The 18,149-nt window shown below is 69.0% G+C and overlaps 1 protein-coding gene across 2 annotated transcripts in view; it reads left to right on the top strand.

Annotated features, from left to right (window-relative positions):
• MTA1 (metastasis associated 1) overlaps positions 1–15,230 on the top strand; it is a 41,087-nt gene extending 25,857 nt beyond the window's left edge. The window contains exons 4-21 of one of the 2 annotated variants that reach the window (XM_020285659.2): positions 1,130–1,180; positions 1,783–1,909; positions 1,980–2,043; positions 2,823–2,940; positions 5,619–5,721; positions 6,347–6,446; positions 6,708–6,896; positions 8,797–8,871; positions 8,991–9,049; positions 9,419–9,534; positions 9,829–9,980; positions 10,080–10,269; positions 10,411–10,500; positions 11,372–11,524; positions 11,669–11,704; positions 14,116–14,147; positions 14,337–14,488; positions 14,571–15,230. In XM_020285659.2, coding sequence (XP_020141248.1) covers positions 1,130–1,180; positions 1,783–1,909; positions 1,980–2,043; positions 2,823–2,940; positions 5,619–5,721; positions 6,347–6,446; positions 6,708–6,896; positions 8,797–8,871; positions 8,991–9,049; positions 9,419–9,534; positions 9,829–9,980; positions 10,080–10,269; positions 10,411–10,500; positions 11,372–11,524; positions 11,669–11,704; positions 14,116–14,147; positions 14,337–14,488; positions 14,571–14,721 — 1,958 coding nt within the window. In that variant the 3' untranslated portion in view covers positions 14,722–15,230. Of the gene's footprint in view, positions 1–1,129; positions 1,181–1,782; positions 1,910–1,979; positions 2,044–2,822; positions 2,941–5,618; positions 5,722–6,346; positions 6,447–6,707; positions 6,897–8,796; positions 8,872–8,990; positions 9,050–9,418; positions 9,535–9,828; positions 9,981–10,079; positions 10,270–10,410; positions 10,501–11,371; positions 11,525–11,668; positions 11,705–14,115; positions 14,148–14,336; positions 14,489–14,570 lie in introns of those variants that run through there. The other variant, XM_076003648.1, reaches the window with a different exon arrangement.
• Positions 15,231–18,149: the final 2,919 nt, after the last annotated feature.

Raw genomic sequence — 18,149 nt, 5'->3', positions numbered from 1 at the left:
TGCGCTCCCTGGACAGCTGTCCCCTCTGGAGAGGCTGCTTCGAGCTGAGAGGCAAGCTGTAGGGAGCAGGCGGCGGGGGTGACGGGGGTGACAGGTCTGCCAGCCCTGGAGGGCTCAGACCCTGCACGGCCCAGGCTCCACCCTGCAGGGGTCTCTGCAGGGTCCGCGTCCCTTGGCTGACCCCCCTGTGTGTCCCCTGTTGTTGGGGCTCGCTGCGGCCGGGCTGAGGCCTGGCCCCAGGGCCCCACACGGGGAGAGGTGGAGGACGCGGGGAGGCCGGACGCCCAGGCTGCGCAGCAGCCCCTGTGGCACAGAGCTCCTCCCTGGGTGCCTCCTTGGGGGCTGTGGCCTGGCCCCTCAGGGCGCGGTGTGGGGGTTCGGGAGCTTGCAGGGGGTGGGGACGGCCTGCCCTGGCCCTGAGCCAGTCCCGGGGCCAGTGGGGGGCTTTGGAGTATGGGGACAAGGGACAGCCCCACCCGCCCTGCTGTCCCTGCCCCATTGAGGAGCCTCCCCGGGGCCCCGAGGCTGTGACAGGCTCGGCCCCTCCTCGGGGCTGCGGATCAGAGCGCCGGCAAGGCGGGCTTCCGTGGGGAGGGACCTCACCTGGACCCAAGCCCTGAGGGCCCCACCCTGCTGCGTGGACAGGGGCTCGAGGGCAGGTGTGCAGGCTGCGGGCACCGTAGCACCCTGGCCTTGGTCTGGGCTGTGGGCGTAGGGGTCTGCCCGGAGGTGCCAGCACTTCCCGCAGCCACCACAGGGGGTCAGCAGAGAGCGGCAGATGGTGGGCGCGTTGGGGGCTGGGGTGTCCTGCTGGTGGCCGGCGCTGGGCATCGTGGGGACAGTGGAGCCCCCCTCTACACCCCCGCTTCTGGGGCCTGGGATAGGCTGGGGGCATTTGGTTGTTTAGCGCTGGCCGGGGCAGCCGAGGAGGGTCTGGCTCCTGGCCTTTGCAGAGGCCGGTCTGCTGGGCGGGTGCGGTGGAGGCGGGTCTCCGGGCTCCGCCTCGGCGGTGTGGCACCCAGGTGGGTGGCGGGAGGCTTGTGTCCCCCACGTGTGCCGGCCCGGGCAGGGAGCGGGCGGCCGGCGCAGGCGCTGACCCTGCCGTGTGGGCACTCTGTCTGTTACATAGCCCTGTCAGTCTGCTACAAAGCCGGACCGGGGGCCGACAACGGCGAGGAAGGTAAGGCGCCCTCCCTCGCCCCTGGGCCGGGCGGTCCGGACGGGCCACCTGCACGCACCCTGCTTCCCCGCGCCCAACCCGCAGCCCAGCCTCAGCTGGGGCCCCGCCCCGAGGGGCGCCCTGCTGGCACAGGAGGTCTGCGGTGGGCTGTGGGGGCGTCTGGCCACGGGGCCTGGGGGTCGGGGCACATGCCAGAGGGCATCTGCTCTCGCCCTCCGGTCCCGGACATATGGTGGCTGCTGCCTCGGTTTCCCTTCCTTCTCTCTTGCCTGCTGCTTCCAAGGACAGCCCTGGATCCTGTCCTCCCTTCCCCTCCTGTCCCGACGCCCCACGGGGGCCCCAGACCCTCAGGGTGCCTGGGCAAGCGGGCACGTCGGGCCGAGCGTCTGCAGGGCCCGGCCCAGGACGTGCGGGGCTGCCGTGGGCAGGGCAGCGACACGGAGCCAGGTGGCGGGAGGGAGCAGCGGGGCGGGTGCACTGGGGGGGGGCCTGGGCCCTGCACGGGTGGGTGCCGGTGGGCGGGGGCCGGGCCGGCACGGTGGGCCTCCGTCCGGGGCCGTGCGTCCGCAGGGCCCTGCTGACCCGGGCCTCCTGTCCCTCAGGGGAGATCGAAGAGGAGATGGAGAACCCGGAGATGGTGGATCTGCCCGAGAAGCTCAAGCACCAGCTGCGGCACCGGGAGCTGTTCCTGTCGCGGCAGCTGGAGTCCCTGCCCGCCACCCACATCAGGTAGCCCGCGCCCCGCCCAGCGCCCCGCCGGGCGCTTCTCCCCTCCAGCCTGCTGGTCCTTCTCTTCCAGGGGCAAGTGCAGCGTCACTCTGCTCAACGAGACCGAGTCGCTCAAGTCCTACCTGGAGCGGGAGGTGAGGCTCCGCCCGGCCTGGTGTCCCGGCCGTCTGAGGGGAAGGGCGGGGTTGGCGTCCTGATGGCCGCGAAACAGATCCTGTGGGCTTTACTAATTTAGAGAAACGGCCAGAATCCGAAGGTGACGGAGGAGCTTGGCCGAGTGCGGTCCGCCGGGCGCCAGGCTGGGGCTCGCCCGGACAGCCCGTCCTTGGCGGTTGGAGTGGGACGGGACGCAACAGGATGGGACGTGGGATGAGGGAGGGAAAACCAGGAGTGCGTCAGGGAAGGCCAAGTAGGAATGGGAGGGCCGGCCCGCCGCGCCTGTCGCCAGGGTGCACGGCGGGCACCCCAGGACGGCAGAGACCGCGGTTTCCGGAGCGGGCGGGGAGCGGGACGGGCTCGTCTTGGGGGCGCCACGGTGGCTGTGAGAGGCAGCCGCGGTCAGGAGGGCCACGCCCACTGCCCCGTCAGCGGCTCCAGAACATTCCGTGACCGTCCGTGTGTGGACGTCTGCAGTCACTCTGTTGGCGGGAGAGCGCGCCGTGTGTTGGGGCGCCGGCCGGCCGGCAGAGTCGCGCTGGGTCTGACCGTGCCTGGGCCCCTGGGGCCTCTGGGCCCTGTCCAGTGACACGGGCGCTTCTCTGGCCCTCGGCTCCGCGTCTCTCTCCTGCTGCCACAGCCTCCGCCGCGGCGCGGGCAGGGCCCCCAGACCCTGCCCTCACGGGCATCTCCCCACTCAGGGCTCCCGCGGCCCCGAGGGCGTGTGCTGACCTCTGCCCTGCCTGGTGTTTTTCAGGATTTCTTCTTCTACTCTCTAGTCTACGACCCGCAGCAGAAGACCCTCCTGGCGGATAAAGGGGAGATCCGAGTAGGAAACCGGTACCAGGCGGACATCACCGACCTGCTGCAGGAAGGTAGGACAGGGAGGGCTCGCCGCGGTGGCCTGCGGTGACGCGGGCAGTGGGGAGGCAGCCGTGCCCTTCCAGGGCCGCCTCTGGCAGGCGTGGCCGGCGCTCCAGAAGTCGGGGTCACGGGCCCAGAGCCGAGGAGCAGATCGCGCCGCTTGGCCACCCCTGGCGTGGTGAGACCGTCCCGTTGACGGTCGTTTTCCAGTGCGCTGTAACGCTCTGTCGTCTCTAGAAGCTTCCTTTGGGGCAGACCCTCTGCTGTCCTGCGAGTCCTGCTGTGCGGTGGGCCCTCCAGACCGGCCGCGGGCGAGGGCCAGGGCGGCGGTCGTGGCTGGGCTGGGACTCCAGCTCTCGGGGCGGAAGCCGCGTCTCGCCGCTTCCGAGAGTCCCCTCTCCGCGTGGCGCCCCCTCCGCGCCAGGGCTGCGCTGGGCGGCGTCTCGCGTCTCTCCCTTCCGGCGTTCAGAGGGGCGTCGCCGGGCTTGCCGACGGGCAGGGCCTTCCTCCCGCACCTGCGGGTCGGGGCTTGGTGGCTCTCTCCGGGCGGCGTGCTCGCGGGGTCGGCGTGCTCGGCCTGTTTTGGGGCCCTTGGGCCAAACCGGGCTCGGCTGCGGATGGAGGAGCCCCCGCGGCCCCACTGAGGGCCCCACCGAGGGCCGGCAGCTGCGCAGGACGGGGTTGGGGGAGCTCTGGCAGGTCCTCACCGACAGCTGCTGGTGGCCGTGCAGCTGGCCCGGGGACGTGGGGCGTGGAGACTGTGTGCTCCCGCCTGCCCGTCTCTGTCACCGTCCTTCCCGCCGTGCCCCGCGGCTGTGTCCCATGTGGCATTGAAACGACCCCGAGCTTCAACCGGGGTGCCGTGGGGGCCCAGCCACAGCTGGCGCCCTGAGGTCGCCGTGTCCCCCGGGGCGTGGTCCTCTTGGGGTTGGGGGCGCCGGTCTCTGCGCACGCCCAGTTCCTGCAATGGCGCGTGGAACCTCCTGGCCCCGTCTGACGTCCGGCTGGGTTTGGTTTCTCTCTCCCTCTCCCTGGCATGTCCTCGGGGTGCCATCTGGGCCGTGGCGCTGGGCCGCCCTGCGGCTGCCCGGCCTCGGGGCTCCGTGTCCCGTGTGGACTGCGGTGGCCACAGCACCTCTGGTACCGGCCAGTCAGCGCTGGCCGGGGTGCGCCCTGGGCCTTTGGGGCTCCCCCTCTCCTCCTGGTTTGCTCCTCGGGGCCAGCGCGTCCCGATGGGCTCCCAGAAGGCCGCCATGCTGTGTCCTCGGTCAGGTCGGGGCAACCTCACTGACTGGCGGGCAGCGGAGAGTCATGTGGCTTCCAGAGCCTCCCCGCCTCCTGCAGCACGTGACACGGAACAGCACGCCTGCCTTCAGTGCGCGGCGTCCCAGAGGGGACAGCCTGGCCCAGCAGTGGTGAGGAGCCGGCTGGGCGCTGAGGGCCGGTGTGGCTCCCGCCTCCGGGCCCGGCTGCCTGGGAGTTGCCGGGGTGGCGGCGTGGCCCTCAGACCCCGGGGTGTGAGAGGAGTTGTACCCCAGCTTCCCCGGGCGCCTGCACCAGGGCATGGCATCTCAGGACGGCGCCACTCGGGCGGGAGCCGGGCCGCCATGCTGGGAGCCCCACCGAGGCCCTGCGGGTGGCGCAGAAGCTCCTCCAGCGGCCCGGCTCCCGCCTGGTCCGCGTGCACCTGCGGCGGGGGCCTCTCCCGGCCCCTCAGCCCGGCTGGCACTGCTGCCTGGAGGCCGCATGTGCGGCCCGACCTCTGACGCGAGGCTGGGGCCGTGCCCACGCTGAGGGACGGGTGTCTTCCTGGACACCCAGCCCCGTCCAGCCCCAGGAGCCCGCCGCCGCGAAGCTAGACCCCTGCGCTGAATCACAGACGTGACTTTGCCGGGGGTCTGGCGGGGCGACCACGGACCCTCCTCTGTGTTTTCCGTGGAGTCGCTGGCCGCACTAGGGTTTCTCCTGGCACCGCCGCTTTGCTCTCGGTGCGCAAAGGGTGCCCCATCGGAACCCAGCGGCCCCCGCCAGCAGCAGACCACAGACAGCCGAGTTCTCGGCGGCGTCCTGTGGGGCTTCCCGTCACCCCAGACCCCGGCCTGGCTGTGCCGGCGCCTCACCTGGGGCCGGCGGCCAGGGGTCCTTGCGAGCTGGCGTGCGCTCTGCGGCGGGCGGGGCCCTGATGTGGGCCGTGACGCAGGGCCTCTCCCTGGGGGCGGTGAAGGCCCACGGGCCTCTGTGACTTCCCACGGTGGGCACCACTCTTCGGCGTCTCAAAATAAAAGGCTCGATTAAAACTTGCACGTGAGCCTTCCTCGCGCCGCAGCCGCAGCCCTCTGTGAAGCACGCGTGGCCCTGACCTGCCGCCTTCACGCTGCCCTCCGCGCCACGGCCGCCCCAGCCTGGTGGGCGGCGTGCTTCCTCCCTGCGGTGCCCAGCGTGCCCGGGGCTCTGCCCGGCGGTGCGTGTGCATGTGCACGTGTGCGAGCGTGCAAGCGTGAGCGAGACTGTGTGTCGCGGCCTCCCTCTGGCCCCGCCTCCGTGGCTCACGCAGTCCGTCCCTGCCTCCGCCCCAGCAGCTCCCAGCGCCGGGTGGGAGAGGGGTGCAGCCCTGGCGCTGGGGTGCCCGGCTCCGGCGGGGCTTGCTGGGCGCCGCGGCGGCCCCCCAGCCCACACTTCCCGCCCGCAGGCGAGGAGGACGGCCGCGACCAGGCCAAGCTGGAGACCAAGGTGTGGGAGGCGCACAACCCGCTCATCGACAAGCAGATCGACCAGTTCCTGGTGGTGGCCCGGTGAGTGCCAGGGCCGGGCATGGCCACACGCTGCCCGCTGCCTGGGGCAGGGCCCCACCTGGGGCCCTCGTCCCTGCTCTCCTCGCCCTGCAGTGGGCACTGGGCATGTGAAGCCCACAGCCCCCACCCCCAGACCCCAAGTTCCCAGAGAGGCTCGGGAGGGGCCAGCCCGGGTGCTTCCCCTTCCCTGAGGGTGGAGATGGGGCTGCGGGGCAGGGCTGGCAAGGCAAGACCGGGACTGGACGGTGCTCTCCCAGCCCCTGACCTGCCCGGGCCGGCTGCAGGGAGGTCGCCCTGGGGCACCCACGGCCCGGTGGGGGGGGTGGGCGGCTGCCTCTCCTGCAAGCAGTTCAGGAGGCAGAAAGAAGCCTGGAAAGAACAGCGAGAGCTCAGGGTCCCTGACCCTGCAGTGGCCGTGACACACGTGCTTTGGAGCGTTCTTAAAGTCACGCTGTGCCACATCCGGCACACTCTGTGTCCTGGGACGAGCGCGCGCACGGAGTTCCGGGACCCTGAGGCTTTTCTCCGGTGCCGCGGCCGCTCTGCTCCTCCCGAGCCCCGGTGGCGGCGAGCTCTGCCTGCGCCCTGGCTGGCTCTAGCCGTCAGCGCATGTCCTTGTCCCCAGCTCCGTGGGCACCTTTGCGCGGGCCCTGGACTGCAGCAGCTCCGTCCGACAGCCCAGTCTGCACATGAGCGCCGCAGCCGCCTCCCGAGACATCACCCTGGTGAGTGGCTGCCGGGGCCTGGGGGCAGCTGGGCTCCCCTTCCCTCCCAGCCCACGCCTGCCCCACGCATGTAGGGCCCCGGGGAGGCGGCTGTCCCGCCTGGACCCTGGCCTCTGCCACGTGTACCAAGGGTGTGGGGACCTGGGCAGCCCGGGGCGTCACCTCGAGGCACTGAGGGAGTGGGGCCTTGACCAGCTGCAGGAAAAGCCTCCTCGGGGCCTGGGGCGGCACTAACCACAGCGCCCCTGCCGTCCCGTGCAGTTCCACGCCATGGACACGCTTCACAGGAACATCTACGACATCTCCAAGGCCATCTCGGCCCTGGTGCCGCAGGGCGGGCCAGTGCTCTGCAGGGACGAGATGGAGGAGTGGTCCGCGTCAGAGGCCAACCTTTTCGAGGAGGCCCTGGAGAAATATGGGAAGGATTTCACAGACATTCAGCAAGATTTCGTGAGTGCCGTGGCAGGGTCCCGGGAGTGTCTGGCTGTGCCCCGTCTCCAGCAGGCTGAGGGTGTGGGGTCTGGGGGGCCTGCCCTGTAGCCCCAGCCCCCACGTGGAGCTGCGTGTGCCCCACAGCCGGCCCGGCCTCCCCGCCCTCCTGTCACGTGGCTCAGCCACAGCGGCAGGCACTTCCTGCCAGCTTTGTCTGTTAGTGGCCACCGCGTGCTGAGCAGGTAGGCGTGGGGGCACCAGGGCCGGGGCCAGGAGGGCCGTCCGCCGCCGCCGTGGTGAGGACCAGGAGCTTCTTACGTGTCCCTGTTGCACGTCCCTTGAAAGTTGTGGCCTAGCGAGCCTGCAGGGCCTTCCCTGCCCCCACCCGCCCCGCCTCAAATCCTCCCGAAACACTTTTAAGCTTGTTTGGAAGAAGAACGTGCTCACCACCATGGCAGAGCCCGTCGGGCCACCCTCCGAGGAGTGTGGCCGTGTGCAGGGAGCCGGGCGGCCTGACCCTGGTTCTCTGAGGGGCAGGACAGAGCAGCCTTGCCGTCGTGTGACCGTTGAAATAGTGACAGCCCAAGCCAGAGGGCCGGAGAAATGAGCAGGGACCAGCCTGGAAGGAGGACAGTAGGCGGAAGTGGCCCAGGCCTGGCACATGGGCTGCAGAGGGACCCATCGAGGCGCTGCGTGCATCTAGGGGGGCGTCTGCTGGCGGGAAGAGGGGCTTTGGTGGGTGTTTGAGCGGAGGGGACGGGTGCCAGCGGGGGGTGCCGGCCGAGCCACTGCCCAGCTGCAGGGCCAGCAGCCTGTGCGAGGCAGATGTCTCTGACTCAGCTAAAAAGCTAAAAACCTCCATGGACAAGAAATACATAGAGCCAGAGGGAGAGGGCTAGAAGGCACGTCACACTCTGGAACAGAGAGCTGAGGGGGCCGCGGGTGGCCGTGGCAGGGGGGACGCAGGGGGCTGAGCCTGCACTGGCCCCGCCCGCCGTGGGCAGCCCTGGGCAGGGTGACGTCGCCACTCTCCTGCAGTCCCAGGGATGGCGGTCTCGCTCCTCTTCTCCGACGGCCGCCTGGACCGGACAAGAGCCGTCGGGCTCTGTGCTGAACCGGGCAGCTCTCGGGGTGCTCCGCGCACAGACTGCGCGTCGCTGCTCGCGCCCGCAGGAAAGTGGAGTCGCGGAGCGGTGAACGCCAGAGGAGCGGAGGCTCCAGGCGGATTCTCTAGCCATGACGTGGCTTTGAACACTCAGGCCCGTAGAGGTCAGAAGATGACGTTCTGACCGTTTGAGGGGGACACGGCGGCAGACCGCCGGCGGGTGACCAGTGGCCGTGGGGAAGCACTGCCAACCCGGACGCTCGGCGCTGTGCGCAGAAAGGAGCGCGATGCCTTGACCATCACGGGAACGGCGGCGACTGTGAGAAAGCAAGCCGTAAAGCTACATGATCTGACCCAGGGAGGAAGAGTTCTAGGAAATCCGGAGTTAAGACCAAGATAAAACGCAGCTTTGCAAAGTGGCCGATGCGTGGCCAGGCCCTCGGGAGGCTGAGGCAGGAGGACGCCGGAGCCCGGGAGGTGGAGGCTGCAGTGAGCTGTGATGACGCCGCTGCTCCCCAGCCTGGGCCACATGGCGAGACCTTGTCTCTGAAAAGAAAAAAAAATGACTGTTTAAATTAAAAACATAAAAAGAAGTGCCTGGCACAGTGTTAGGTGGGCAGTGCCACCTGCAGCAGGGCCCCGCCCAGCCCTGACCCCGTGGCAGCTCCTCTCCCTGCCTCTCTCTCCGCCGGCCACACCCCTGCAGACGGGGCCCCACTGTGACGCCCCAGCCCTCCCGCCCCTCCCCTCCCCCGTTGTCCGTCCGGGCTGCAGCTGCGCCCCTGCCCCACATGACACGTGTTTCTCACCCAGCTCCCGTGGAAGTCGCTCACCAGCATCATCGAGTACTACTACATGTGGAAGACCACCGACAGATACGTGCAGCAGGTGCGCGCTCCGTGCTGGGTGCGCCCTGCCCCGCCGCGGGGCGCCCCTGGGACCGAGGGTGTGGGGGGGTTCTAGTGGGCCCCACCTGCTGACCTCTTGACCCTCTGTTCTGTCTTAAGAAACGATTGAAGGCGGCTGAAGCTGAGAGCAAGCTGAAGCAAGTGTATATTCCCAACTAGTAAGTGTGGCCCCACTGGCCGTCCTCGTGGTCCCTGGGGCCGGCGGGGGGGCTCGTGGTCCCTGGGGCCGGCGGGGGCGGGACGGGGCTGGCTCCCAGGCAGGGGCGTCGGGCACCCTTTGTGGGGCCCTGTCTTAGTGGGTCCCAGGCCCCTGGCTGGTGGGGCATCAGCACCCGGATGCCCACTGGAGCCTCGGTGGGACCCACCTCCAGGAACCTGGGGGGAGAAGGCCAGGCCCCCGGTGAGGCCGAGGGCCGCAGGGATGTCACCGGGACAAGGGGCTGCCCGGCAGAGCTATGCACTGTGCAGATGGGCCCTCGAGGTTTCGTGCTCTGTGACCTCCTCCTTCCCTCCTCTCGTGCTTCCAGTAATAAGCCAAATCCAAACCAGATCAGCGTCAACAACGTCAAGGCCGGAGTAGTGAACGGCACAGGGGCGCCGGGCCAGAGCCCCGGGGCCGGCCGGGCCTGCGAGAGCTGTTACAGTAAGTGCCCTGGGCGGGCAGGGCGTGGGACGCCCGGCCGTCCGCCGTGGCGCTCCACGTTGTCCCCAAGGGTCCCGTCGGGCCCCGGCCGGGAGGGGCCTGCCGATGACGGGGCTGTGCCGGCAGTGGGGCAAGGTTGGGGAGCCCCTTGGGGTGTGCGGGGTGCCCCCGGGGCAGGGGACCAGGGACCCCCTCCTGCCCCGGGCCGGCTGGTGGGGGCAGGGACGCTGTGGATACTCTGACGTCGCTGGTTCTGCTTAAGAATCCGTCTATTTCCAACTTTGTTGTCCGTAGCCACACAGTCTTACCAGTGGTATTCTTGGGGTCCCCCTAACATGCAGTGTCGTCTCTGCGCATCTTGTTGGACATATTGGAAGAAATATGGTGGCTTGAAAATGCCAACCCGGTTAGATGGAGAGAGGCCAGGACCAAACCGCAATAACATGGTAAGCGGGCGGCGCCCGCCCTGCCGGCCGCGTGGGGCCTCTCGGGTCCCCGGCCCCCGGTCATGGCGCTGTGTCGGGGCGGTGCGCCCCCTTTTGCAGAGTCCCCACGGCATCCCAGCCCGGAGCAGCGGGAGCCCAAAGTTCGCCATGAAGACGAGGCAGGCCTTCTACCTGCACACCACCAAGCTGACCCGGATCGCCCGGCGCCTGTGCCGGGAGATCCTGCGCCCCTGGCGCGCCGCCCGGCACCCCTACATGCCCATCAACAGCGCCGCCATCAAGGCCGAGTGTGAGTGCCGGCCCGGGCTGTCCCTGCAGCCAGAGGGGAGGGGAGGGGCGACCTGGGGGCCCAGCCAGTGCTCCCGGCTCCCCCGGGGGTGCGAGCGCCGGGCGGGACCGGCAGCGCCCTCACACCACGCGGCCCTTGCAGGCACAGCCCGGCTGCCCGGAGCCTCCCAGAGCCCGCTGGTGCCACGGCAGGCGGTGCGCAAGCCACTGGACGCCGTGCTCCGGTACCTCGGTAAGCGGCCAGGCGGCGGGGTGCTAGCAGTAAAGCCTCCTCCAGCTGGGAGCCCCTGAGCAGTGGGCTCTGGAGCCACCCACTGGGACGCCTCGTGCCACGCCAGGCTCCGGCTGGCCGCGGGGCCCAGGCTGCGTCCCCGCCTCCTGCAGGGTCCGGCCTCCTCGAGGCGCACCCAGTGGGCTCCCTGCCTCCCAGGCCACTGGCAGGGCAGCCGCCTGCTGCCCGCAGTGAGCCCCCCCCCCAGCCGAGCCCTCCACGGTGGCAGCACTAGACCTTGGGGGGCCCACGGCTGGGTGGGGGGTGCACGCCTGGCCAGCAGCCTCAGTGGCAGGGTCCTCTTTCAAAACTTTGAGGGTCTGGGGACACCTGAGGACCCCAGGTGGCACCCCTGGCCCAGGCAAAAGCAGTTTGTTCCAGGGTTTGGGCCAGACATTTGGAGTGGGGAGCCTCACCCGTGTTCTGGGCTCAGATGGGCTCGTGACATGGGGGTGACTTTCCTTCTGGAAAGAACATTCCAGAGCCGTGAGCTAAGTGTGCTGCACAGACACAAGTGGCTGTGGCACCGCTCCCTGTTTAGGGTCTTGGGCCTCACAGCGAGCCTCGCACTCGTCCTGTGGGTGGAGGTGGCCGGGTGCCAGGGCTCACCCTCAGCCCCGGTGGCTTGGACCGGGGGGCTGAGTTGGGGTCTGCAGTGTTTGGGGGTCCTGGACCCCCTCCCGTGTGCAGCCCAGCCCCTGGCCTCCGGGTAGCGGCGGCCGTCAGGGTGGGCGGGGCGAGGGCCTGTGCAGTGTCCGGCAGCCGTGGGCGTGCGCCCCACCCCTCCCGCCGTCCCTGCGGGCAGAGCTGACGCCCCCATGCTGCTCCACAGAGACCCACCCCCGCCCCCCGAAGCCCGACCCTGTGAAGAGTGTGTCCGGCGTGCTCGGCGGCCTGACCCCGGCCAAGGCAGCCCCCGTCATCAACAACGGCTCCCCCACCATCCTGGGCAAGCGGAGCTACGAGCAGCACAACGGGGTGGACGGTGAGTCAGGGTCTGCGGCGCCCGCCCTGGCGGGGAGGCCGAGCAGGGTCTCCGCCAGCCCTGGGGCCACACGCCCCGGCGCCGCGGCTGCGCCCGTTGATGCTGTTTTCTCTCCTCTCTCTCCCGTGCCCATGGCGCTGCCAGGCAACATGAAGAAGCGCCTCTTGATGCCCAGTAGGGGTAAGGCCTGGGGCGGCCGCCGGCCTGGGCGCTGCGGCCGAGTGCCCCCGTCGCGGTGCCTGTGTGTGCTGTGCTGCTGAGTGTGGCGCCCCGCGGCGGCGCAGGGCGGGCCCCGGGGCAGTCCACCCGAGCCCGGGCCGCGGCCCGGTCCCCCACGCTCCTTCCGTCTGCACTTGTCACTGGGCGAGGACCCCGCGAGCCCCGGGAATCTGGCCCTTGGCCCCTCCCGGCCCGTCGCCCGGTCAGTGGACTGTCCTTGCACGTCTGGCCCCGGCGCCCGCCCCCCGCCCGCACGCGCTGTCTGCCATTGCGCTGTGACTGCCGCATGCCGTCTGCCTCGGCGCTGGGGCCGCCCGCACTATGCCTGCAATCCTAACTTGCGCCCTGCCGGGTGGGGACGTGCTGAGGGTGTCTGCAGTGGCACAGGGGCCTGAGCTTGCCACAGGCTGGGCGCCTCTGTCTGAGGATGGGCTGGGGGGGGGCGCTCTGCAGCGGTGGGGGCAGGGGCTGCGGGACCCAGCCCGGGGGAGGAGCAGGTAGGGCCAGCCGGGGCGGCATCGGTGTGGGGAGGGCAGGTTCGCAGGGCCCAAGTGAACGCCCAGGCCTGGGCCTATGTAGATGTGCCCAGACGCCCCCGCAGGCTGTCAGGACTTGCTCTCGGGGTGCGGCCGCGGTGATGGGGCTGGGCGGGGGACCCAGGAGGTGGCAGCAGGCCGTGGCCCTCCAGCCGAGCCTTGGCCCCTCAGGACGGTCCCCGTCGCGCTGCCTTGGGAAGCCTTGCAGGCGCGGGGCACCCCACAGCAGTCTGCAGCCGCTCAGGAGCGTAGAGACCTGGAGGGGCCTTCCTCCACCAGTCCAGATCCAGCCCCTCAGTGGGGCTGCGTCCCACCGGCCCCATCCTTTTGTTGGACACCCCCCACAGCCACCTGGTACTGGAGCTGCCTGGTCTGGGTAGCACGGCGCGGCCAGCCCGTGCTCACGGGCTGGCCTGACTGCTCCGCACCCCAGGGGCAGGGTGCCTGGGAACAGTCCTGTCAGATCTTAAAGGAACAGCGGGGAGTCCTCATAGCAGACGGCTTTGAGCTTCTGGTTTTGTTTTGTAAAAAGCAAATTACATAAAAGTCCACTTATCTCCTGCAAATTTCCAAGAGGCACATTACTTCGGTGCCTGAGCATGCCCCGCCCTCGGGGGTCCCGCAGCGCCCTGGCTGCGGGTGGAGGGCCTGAGGTCGGCGCGGAGGGCGGGAGTCTGCCTGGGCAGGGTGGGTGCAGCCCCCAGCACCCGCTCGCCCGCTGCTCCGGCCTGCGACCTCTGGGCCGCTGACGGGTGCCTGCCACTCGCTCTGCCTCTAAAGTGTGTGTTTTCTTCCCTCCGCCAACCTGTCGCTTTGGTAGGCACTTACTTGGGTAAGTAGCCCTCGTGCCAGCGGCCATCCCTGGGCCTGGGGTCCCAGCAGGTGCCTGGAGGCTGGCTGTCCCTGCCTGGGGACACTCAGGCCGTGCAGCTGGGCCTGTTCCCTGTCCTGCCTGGCAGGGCTGAGCAAGCTGGGAAAAGTCAGCCAGGGAGTGCCTGGGGCGGGGGCTGGGCAGGCTTCTAACACTGCTCAGGATGCCGTCTGTGGCTCTTTGGCTGAGAAGCACTTTGGGGGGGGCGGGCAGGACGCCGTAGAGCTAGCAGGGCCAGGCACCCCGCTGAGTTGAGGGGCAGTGTCCTGCCCTCTCCAGGGGCTGGGCCAGCCCAAGACCACCTGCCACTCACCCACACTTGCGCGCTCACACTCACGTCACAGGCAGGCCTGGGAGGCAGTGGTGGCCGGGGTGGGCCTGGCTGGGGCTCCCTGCCGGGTAGAGGTGACCCGGAGCCTGGCCCTGCTCCAGCAGTGCCGTTGGAGGCCCTTGGTACCCCCGAGCACATGGCAGGGCACTGGGGCTTAGGTGGTGCTGTGGGCCATGACTCGAGCCACCGGCAGGGTTCGTGGCTCAACCCCAGGCCTGGGGCAGCGAGGGCAGCTCAGAGCCCTCGGCAGGAATCCTGGCCTCCCGGGGCCCCAGCAGTGCCTGTCAGCGGCGTCGTGCCCTGCGGAGGGTCTCGCCAGCGCCGTGCTAGGCGTCACCTGGCTCCTGTGCAAACCGGGCTTCCTTTGTCTGCAGTCGGGGAGCAAGGGGGCGGCTGTGCGTAGGAGCAGATGTCAGATCCCAGACCCCAGGCCTTCTGCCCGCAGCCCCAGCTGATGCGCCTTCTGTTGGCCAGAGCTGTGGGCCTGGGCAGGCACCAAGGGGAGCTGCGGCGCCATGTCCCCAGACGCCTTGGGGTGGCCCAGGAGTCCCTGCCTCTTGGCCCCGCCCATCTGTGGCTGCGTGGGTGCAGGACGTGCCCCTCCCCAGGCTCATTTGTCCTCCTCTCTCTGCAGGGCTGGCAAACCACGGGCAGACCAGACACATGGTAAGGGGTGCCCGCCACGGGACACACGGGCCCACCATGTGCCCACCGCCCTCGGGCCCTGGGAGGCCCTCAGAGGGCTGTCCCTGGCCAGGGCAGGGACTCTGTGGGTACCCTGGGTGGTGCCCCAGGTGGGGTCGCGGTGGGCTGGGCCTGGCTGGCTGCCCAGCACGCACGACTCCCCTGCCGCAGGGACCAAGCCGGAACCTGCTGCTCAACGGGAAGTCCTACCCCACCAAAGTGCGCCTCATCCGCGGGGGCTCCCTGCCCCCCGTCAAGCGGCGGCGGATGAACTGGATCGACGCCCCGGATGACGTGTTCTACATGGCCACCGAGGAGACCAGGTGGGGCCTGCGGGGCGGGCGGCGGGCACGGCGCGGTGCCCTGGCCTCGCCCGGCCTCACCGGCCTGCTCTCCCGCACACAGGAAGATCCGCAAGCTGCTCTCGTCCTCGGAAACCAAGCGCGCGGCCCGCCGGCCCTACAAGCCCATCGCCCTGCGCCAGAGCCAGGCCCTGCCGCTGCGGCCGCCCGCGCCCGCGCCCGTCAACGACGAGCCCATCGTCATCGAGGACTAGGGCTGCTGCCCCTCCCGCGGCTGCCCGCCCTCCGCCCTCCGCCAGGCCAGCGGGGCGGCCCCTCCCCACCTGACCGCTGCCCGCCCTCCTCAGTTTGGTAGAGCCCCACCTCCCGCCCCCACCTGCAGAGAAACTGCTCCTTCGGTGGCACGTGGACACGTCAGGAGGAAGAAGAAGTGCGGTTTAACTTATTCCGGGAATGCCGAGGAGTTGTTTTTAGCTTTGTGTTTACTTTTTGGCTGGAGCGAGAAGAGGGGCCGCCTCGCGCCCCCGAGCTGCAGGGCCTCTCGCCCGGAGGCCGGGCCCTAAGGTTTTGTTGTGTTCTGTTGAAGGTGCCATTTTAAATTTTATTTTTATTACTTTTTTTGTAGATGAACTTGAGCTCTGTAACTTACACCTGGAATGTTAGGATCGAGCTGCCCGGCGGGGTTGGCCCCTTGTCTTTTCAAGTAATTTTCATATTAAACAAAAACAAAGAAAAAAAATCTCATAAAAAGAAAAAAAGCCAACTGGCCCTTCCCTGTGTCTTTTGTCGTCAATGGCTCTCCCATTAGGTCCTCGGGCAGCCCAGGCCCAGGAGCCAGGCCTGGGAGGGCCGGGCGCCCCGAGGCACGAGGCCACTCCCTCTGCCCGGGCAGTGTGGCGAGCGTAGTGGGAGCCCCACAGCCTCTCGCTGTGGCCTCTGTCCCACAGACCTGCCCACGGGGCCTGGCCACTGCCCTTTACAGGGCCGAGAGCTCCCCTCACAGCAGGGGCTGGCCCTGCCCTAGGCCCCCACGGGCCACGAGTCTGCCCTCCCGCCAGGCCAGTCTGTCCAGGCCCCATGCTGGCCCCGGCCGAGCCCTCCCCAGCTGTCTGAACGGTTCTGTCCAGAGTCTCGGGCAGCCCAGCAGGTGTGCGGTTTCCACAGTGAGAATTTGCTCAGATTTCAGCAAGTCCCTTCTCAGAAATCCTACCTCGGCCTGGGCCCCGCACCCGCACCCGCCCTCGCTGGCCTACAGACAGGTGTTGGCCTGGCCTCCACCAGAGGGGAGGGGTCCTGGGGACTGCCCAGCTTGAGGGACCACCCTCAGCTGCCATGGGCTGGCCAGGAGTGGTGTCAGCCCAGGCAGCCCTGGGAGGGGTGGTCTCCGCCCCTCCTTCCAGACCCTGCCTTCTGCTCCCCCGCCCCCTCCCAGACACCCTGAAACGTGGAAATCTCAGGCAGGGAATTAAAATAGAAACCACTTCTGTTCCCGCCCAGAAGACAGAGATAAAGGGGCCTCCTGGCCTCCCCTGCATGCTTGCTGTGGGGCCTGGCAGGGTGACGAGCCCGGACTGTGCAGGCTCCATCCACCCCCACCCAGCCAGCTGCAGCCTGCAGTCTGCCCCCCACCCCAGTGTCCCCACGGCCCCAGGCTTATCTGTAGCGTCTCAGCGGGGGCTGGGAGACCAGGCCCCTGACAGAGACTGGAACCTCGAGTTGGGCTTTTTCCAGCCCTGGGTGCTGGGTCAGCGCAGGCAGCCTGGCAGAGACCCCAGCACCCTTACCTGCTGAGTGCCCGCCCCCTCCCCAGGCACAGGGTCTTGCTCCCAGCACTGGCTGCGGGCACTCTCCCACCTGTCCCACGTCCCTTCTTTTGTAGAAAAGATGTGGGCTATGAGGTGTCCCCAGCTCCTGGCCAAGAGCTCTGTCCCAAGGGCAGGCCAGCCCTGGGGACACAGGACCCCTTCCCTCTCTTCCCCCGCAGACACCCACCTATAGTGCCCCCGAGGGCCAGGCAGCTGCCTGGACCGCCCGTCCATCTCCAGGCTGCCTAGGGGGTCTGAGCCTGGGCTTTGAAATGGGAGTGAGCACAGTTGAGGGGCATGAGTTTCACACCTGGCTGACAAACAGCCGACCTGATGTCCCAGTGACACCACAGGGGGCTGCAGCTCCCTGGGGCCAGGGGCATCTCAGGTTGGCAGGGCAGTTGTGCCCTTCGGGGGCTGCCTGAACACCTGTCCTGAGCCCACCCTGCCTGAGGCCTCCAGTCCACAGCTCAGCCCAGCCTTGGCGTCCCCCAAGCAGAGCTGAGAGTCGGGGAAGAGCGGAGGGGAGTCCTGCCTGTTATTTGCCAACCTCACAGGATGACCCCATGCCACTGCGGCCCCAGGGGAGGGAATCAGCCCCATGCCTGGCCATGTGCCCCCTTCCTGCTTCCTCACACCTGCCACCCCCCAGCCACGTGTCCTGTGCTGCCCTCTCTACACCAGGGCCCATCCTGCCCTGGCGGCGCCCCAGCCTGTGGCCCTCCAGGGTCTTGGAGGAGGAAGCCAAGGCCACTGCTTTGTATCCATTGATCCGTGGCACTTCCTGCCAGGCCCAGAATAGCCCCATGGCGTCAGGGAGCCCCTGGCCACAGCCCAGGGACTGCAGCTGGGGTGGGTGGGCAGTGCAGCAGCCGGACTCCTGCCCCCACCCTGCCGTCCCGTCTCCAGGGCACCTGGCCAGTGCCAAATGCCATTCCTTTGCTGCCAGCCTGAGAGGGGCCTTCAGGCAGGGTGTGAACCCTCATGGCCCCTCCAGCAGGTAGTCTGTCTCCAGAAGACACCTGTGCCTGGCCAGTCTCCAGAGCGGGATCAGAAGTGCCTATCAGCCCTGCAAGTGTCAGAGGGGCTGCAGTCAGACAGGGTGACACCCCAGCCCTGGGAGGCTCCCAAGCTGGGTAGACCAGTGGGTAGCTGGAGAGAGCTTGGTCGTGCATGAAGCGGGGGCAAGGGGCCCATGAACCCAGTCTGCAGGGAGCCCCCAGGGCTGGCCACCCTGCCCAGGAAGGGGACTGTCTGACGCCAGTTTGGCTGGCACAGGTCCAGAGGTGGAGGGGGGAGCTGGTCAGGCTGGTCAGTCGGCTTGGAGGGGCACATGTCGGGCTGTTGTCTCCATGGCAATGGCAGTGGCTGTAGGGTGTGTCTGAAAGAAGAGGAGGGGGGCCACCCTGGTGAGCCAGACCAGGGCAGGGCTACCTCGAACACCCGGTTCCCAAGGGCCAAGGGACACAGGACGACTCAAACACACCTGGTTCACCAGTCGGAGGGAACCCTGCAGGTCTCAGCTCAGAGAACCCAAGACACTTAGGCCAAGAGAAGGGCCAGAGGGAGGCAGAGGCCCAGGGAGGAAGCCGGTCCAGGCCCCTGCCCCAGTGCCCAGGGCCAGGTTCTGCTGCGCTCCAGGGCGAAGGCGGGGAGGTCATGCAGCCTCCACGGGGGACAGCCCCTGGGAGAGTGCGGAAGGGGGTGGCGGTGGGTCGCGGTGGGCCAGTTCGTCTGGTGGGCAAGACCACGCTGGGAGTAGGTGCCGGCGGTGTAGGGCGGGAGGGCGCGCAAGCTGGTTCGTCGTGCCCGCTCCTTCCCCTTCGCCCTCCTGCCGCCGCCGCCCCAACGGCCTCCTGGCGCTGCTGGGAGGGGTC

This window comes from Microcebus murinus, chromosome 6, assembly GCF_040939455.1.
Source record: "Microcebus murinus isolate Inina chromosome 6, M.murinus_Inina_mat1.0, whole genome shotgun sequence".
NCBI classification, from domain to species: Eukaryota; Metazoa; Chordata; class Mammalia; order Primates; family Cheirogaleidae; genus Microcebus; species Microcebus murinus.
This window is presented reverse-complemented; position numbering and strand designations above follow the sequence as displayed.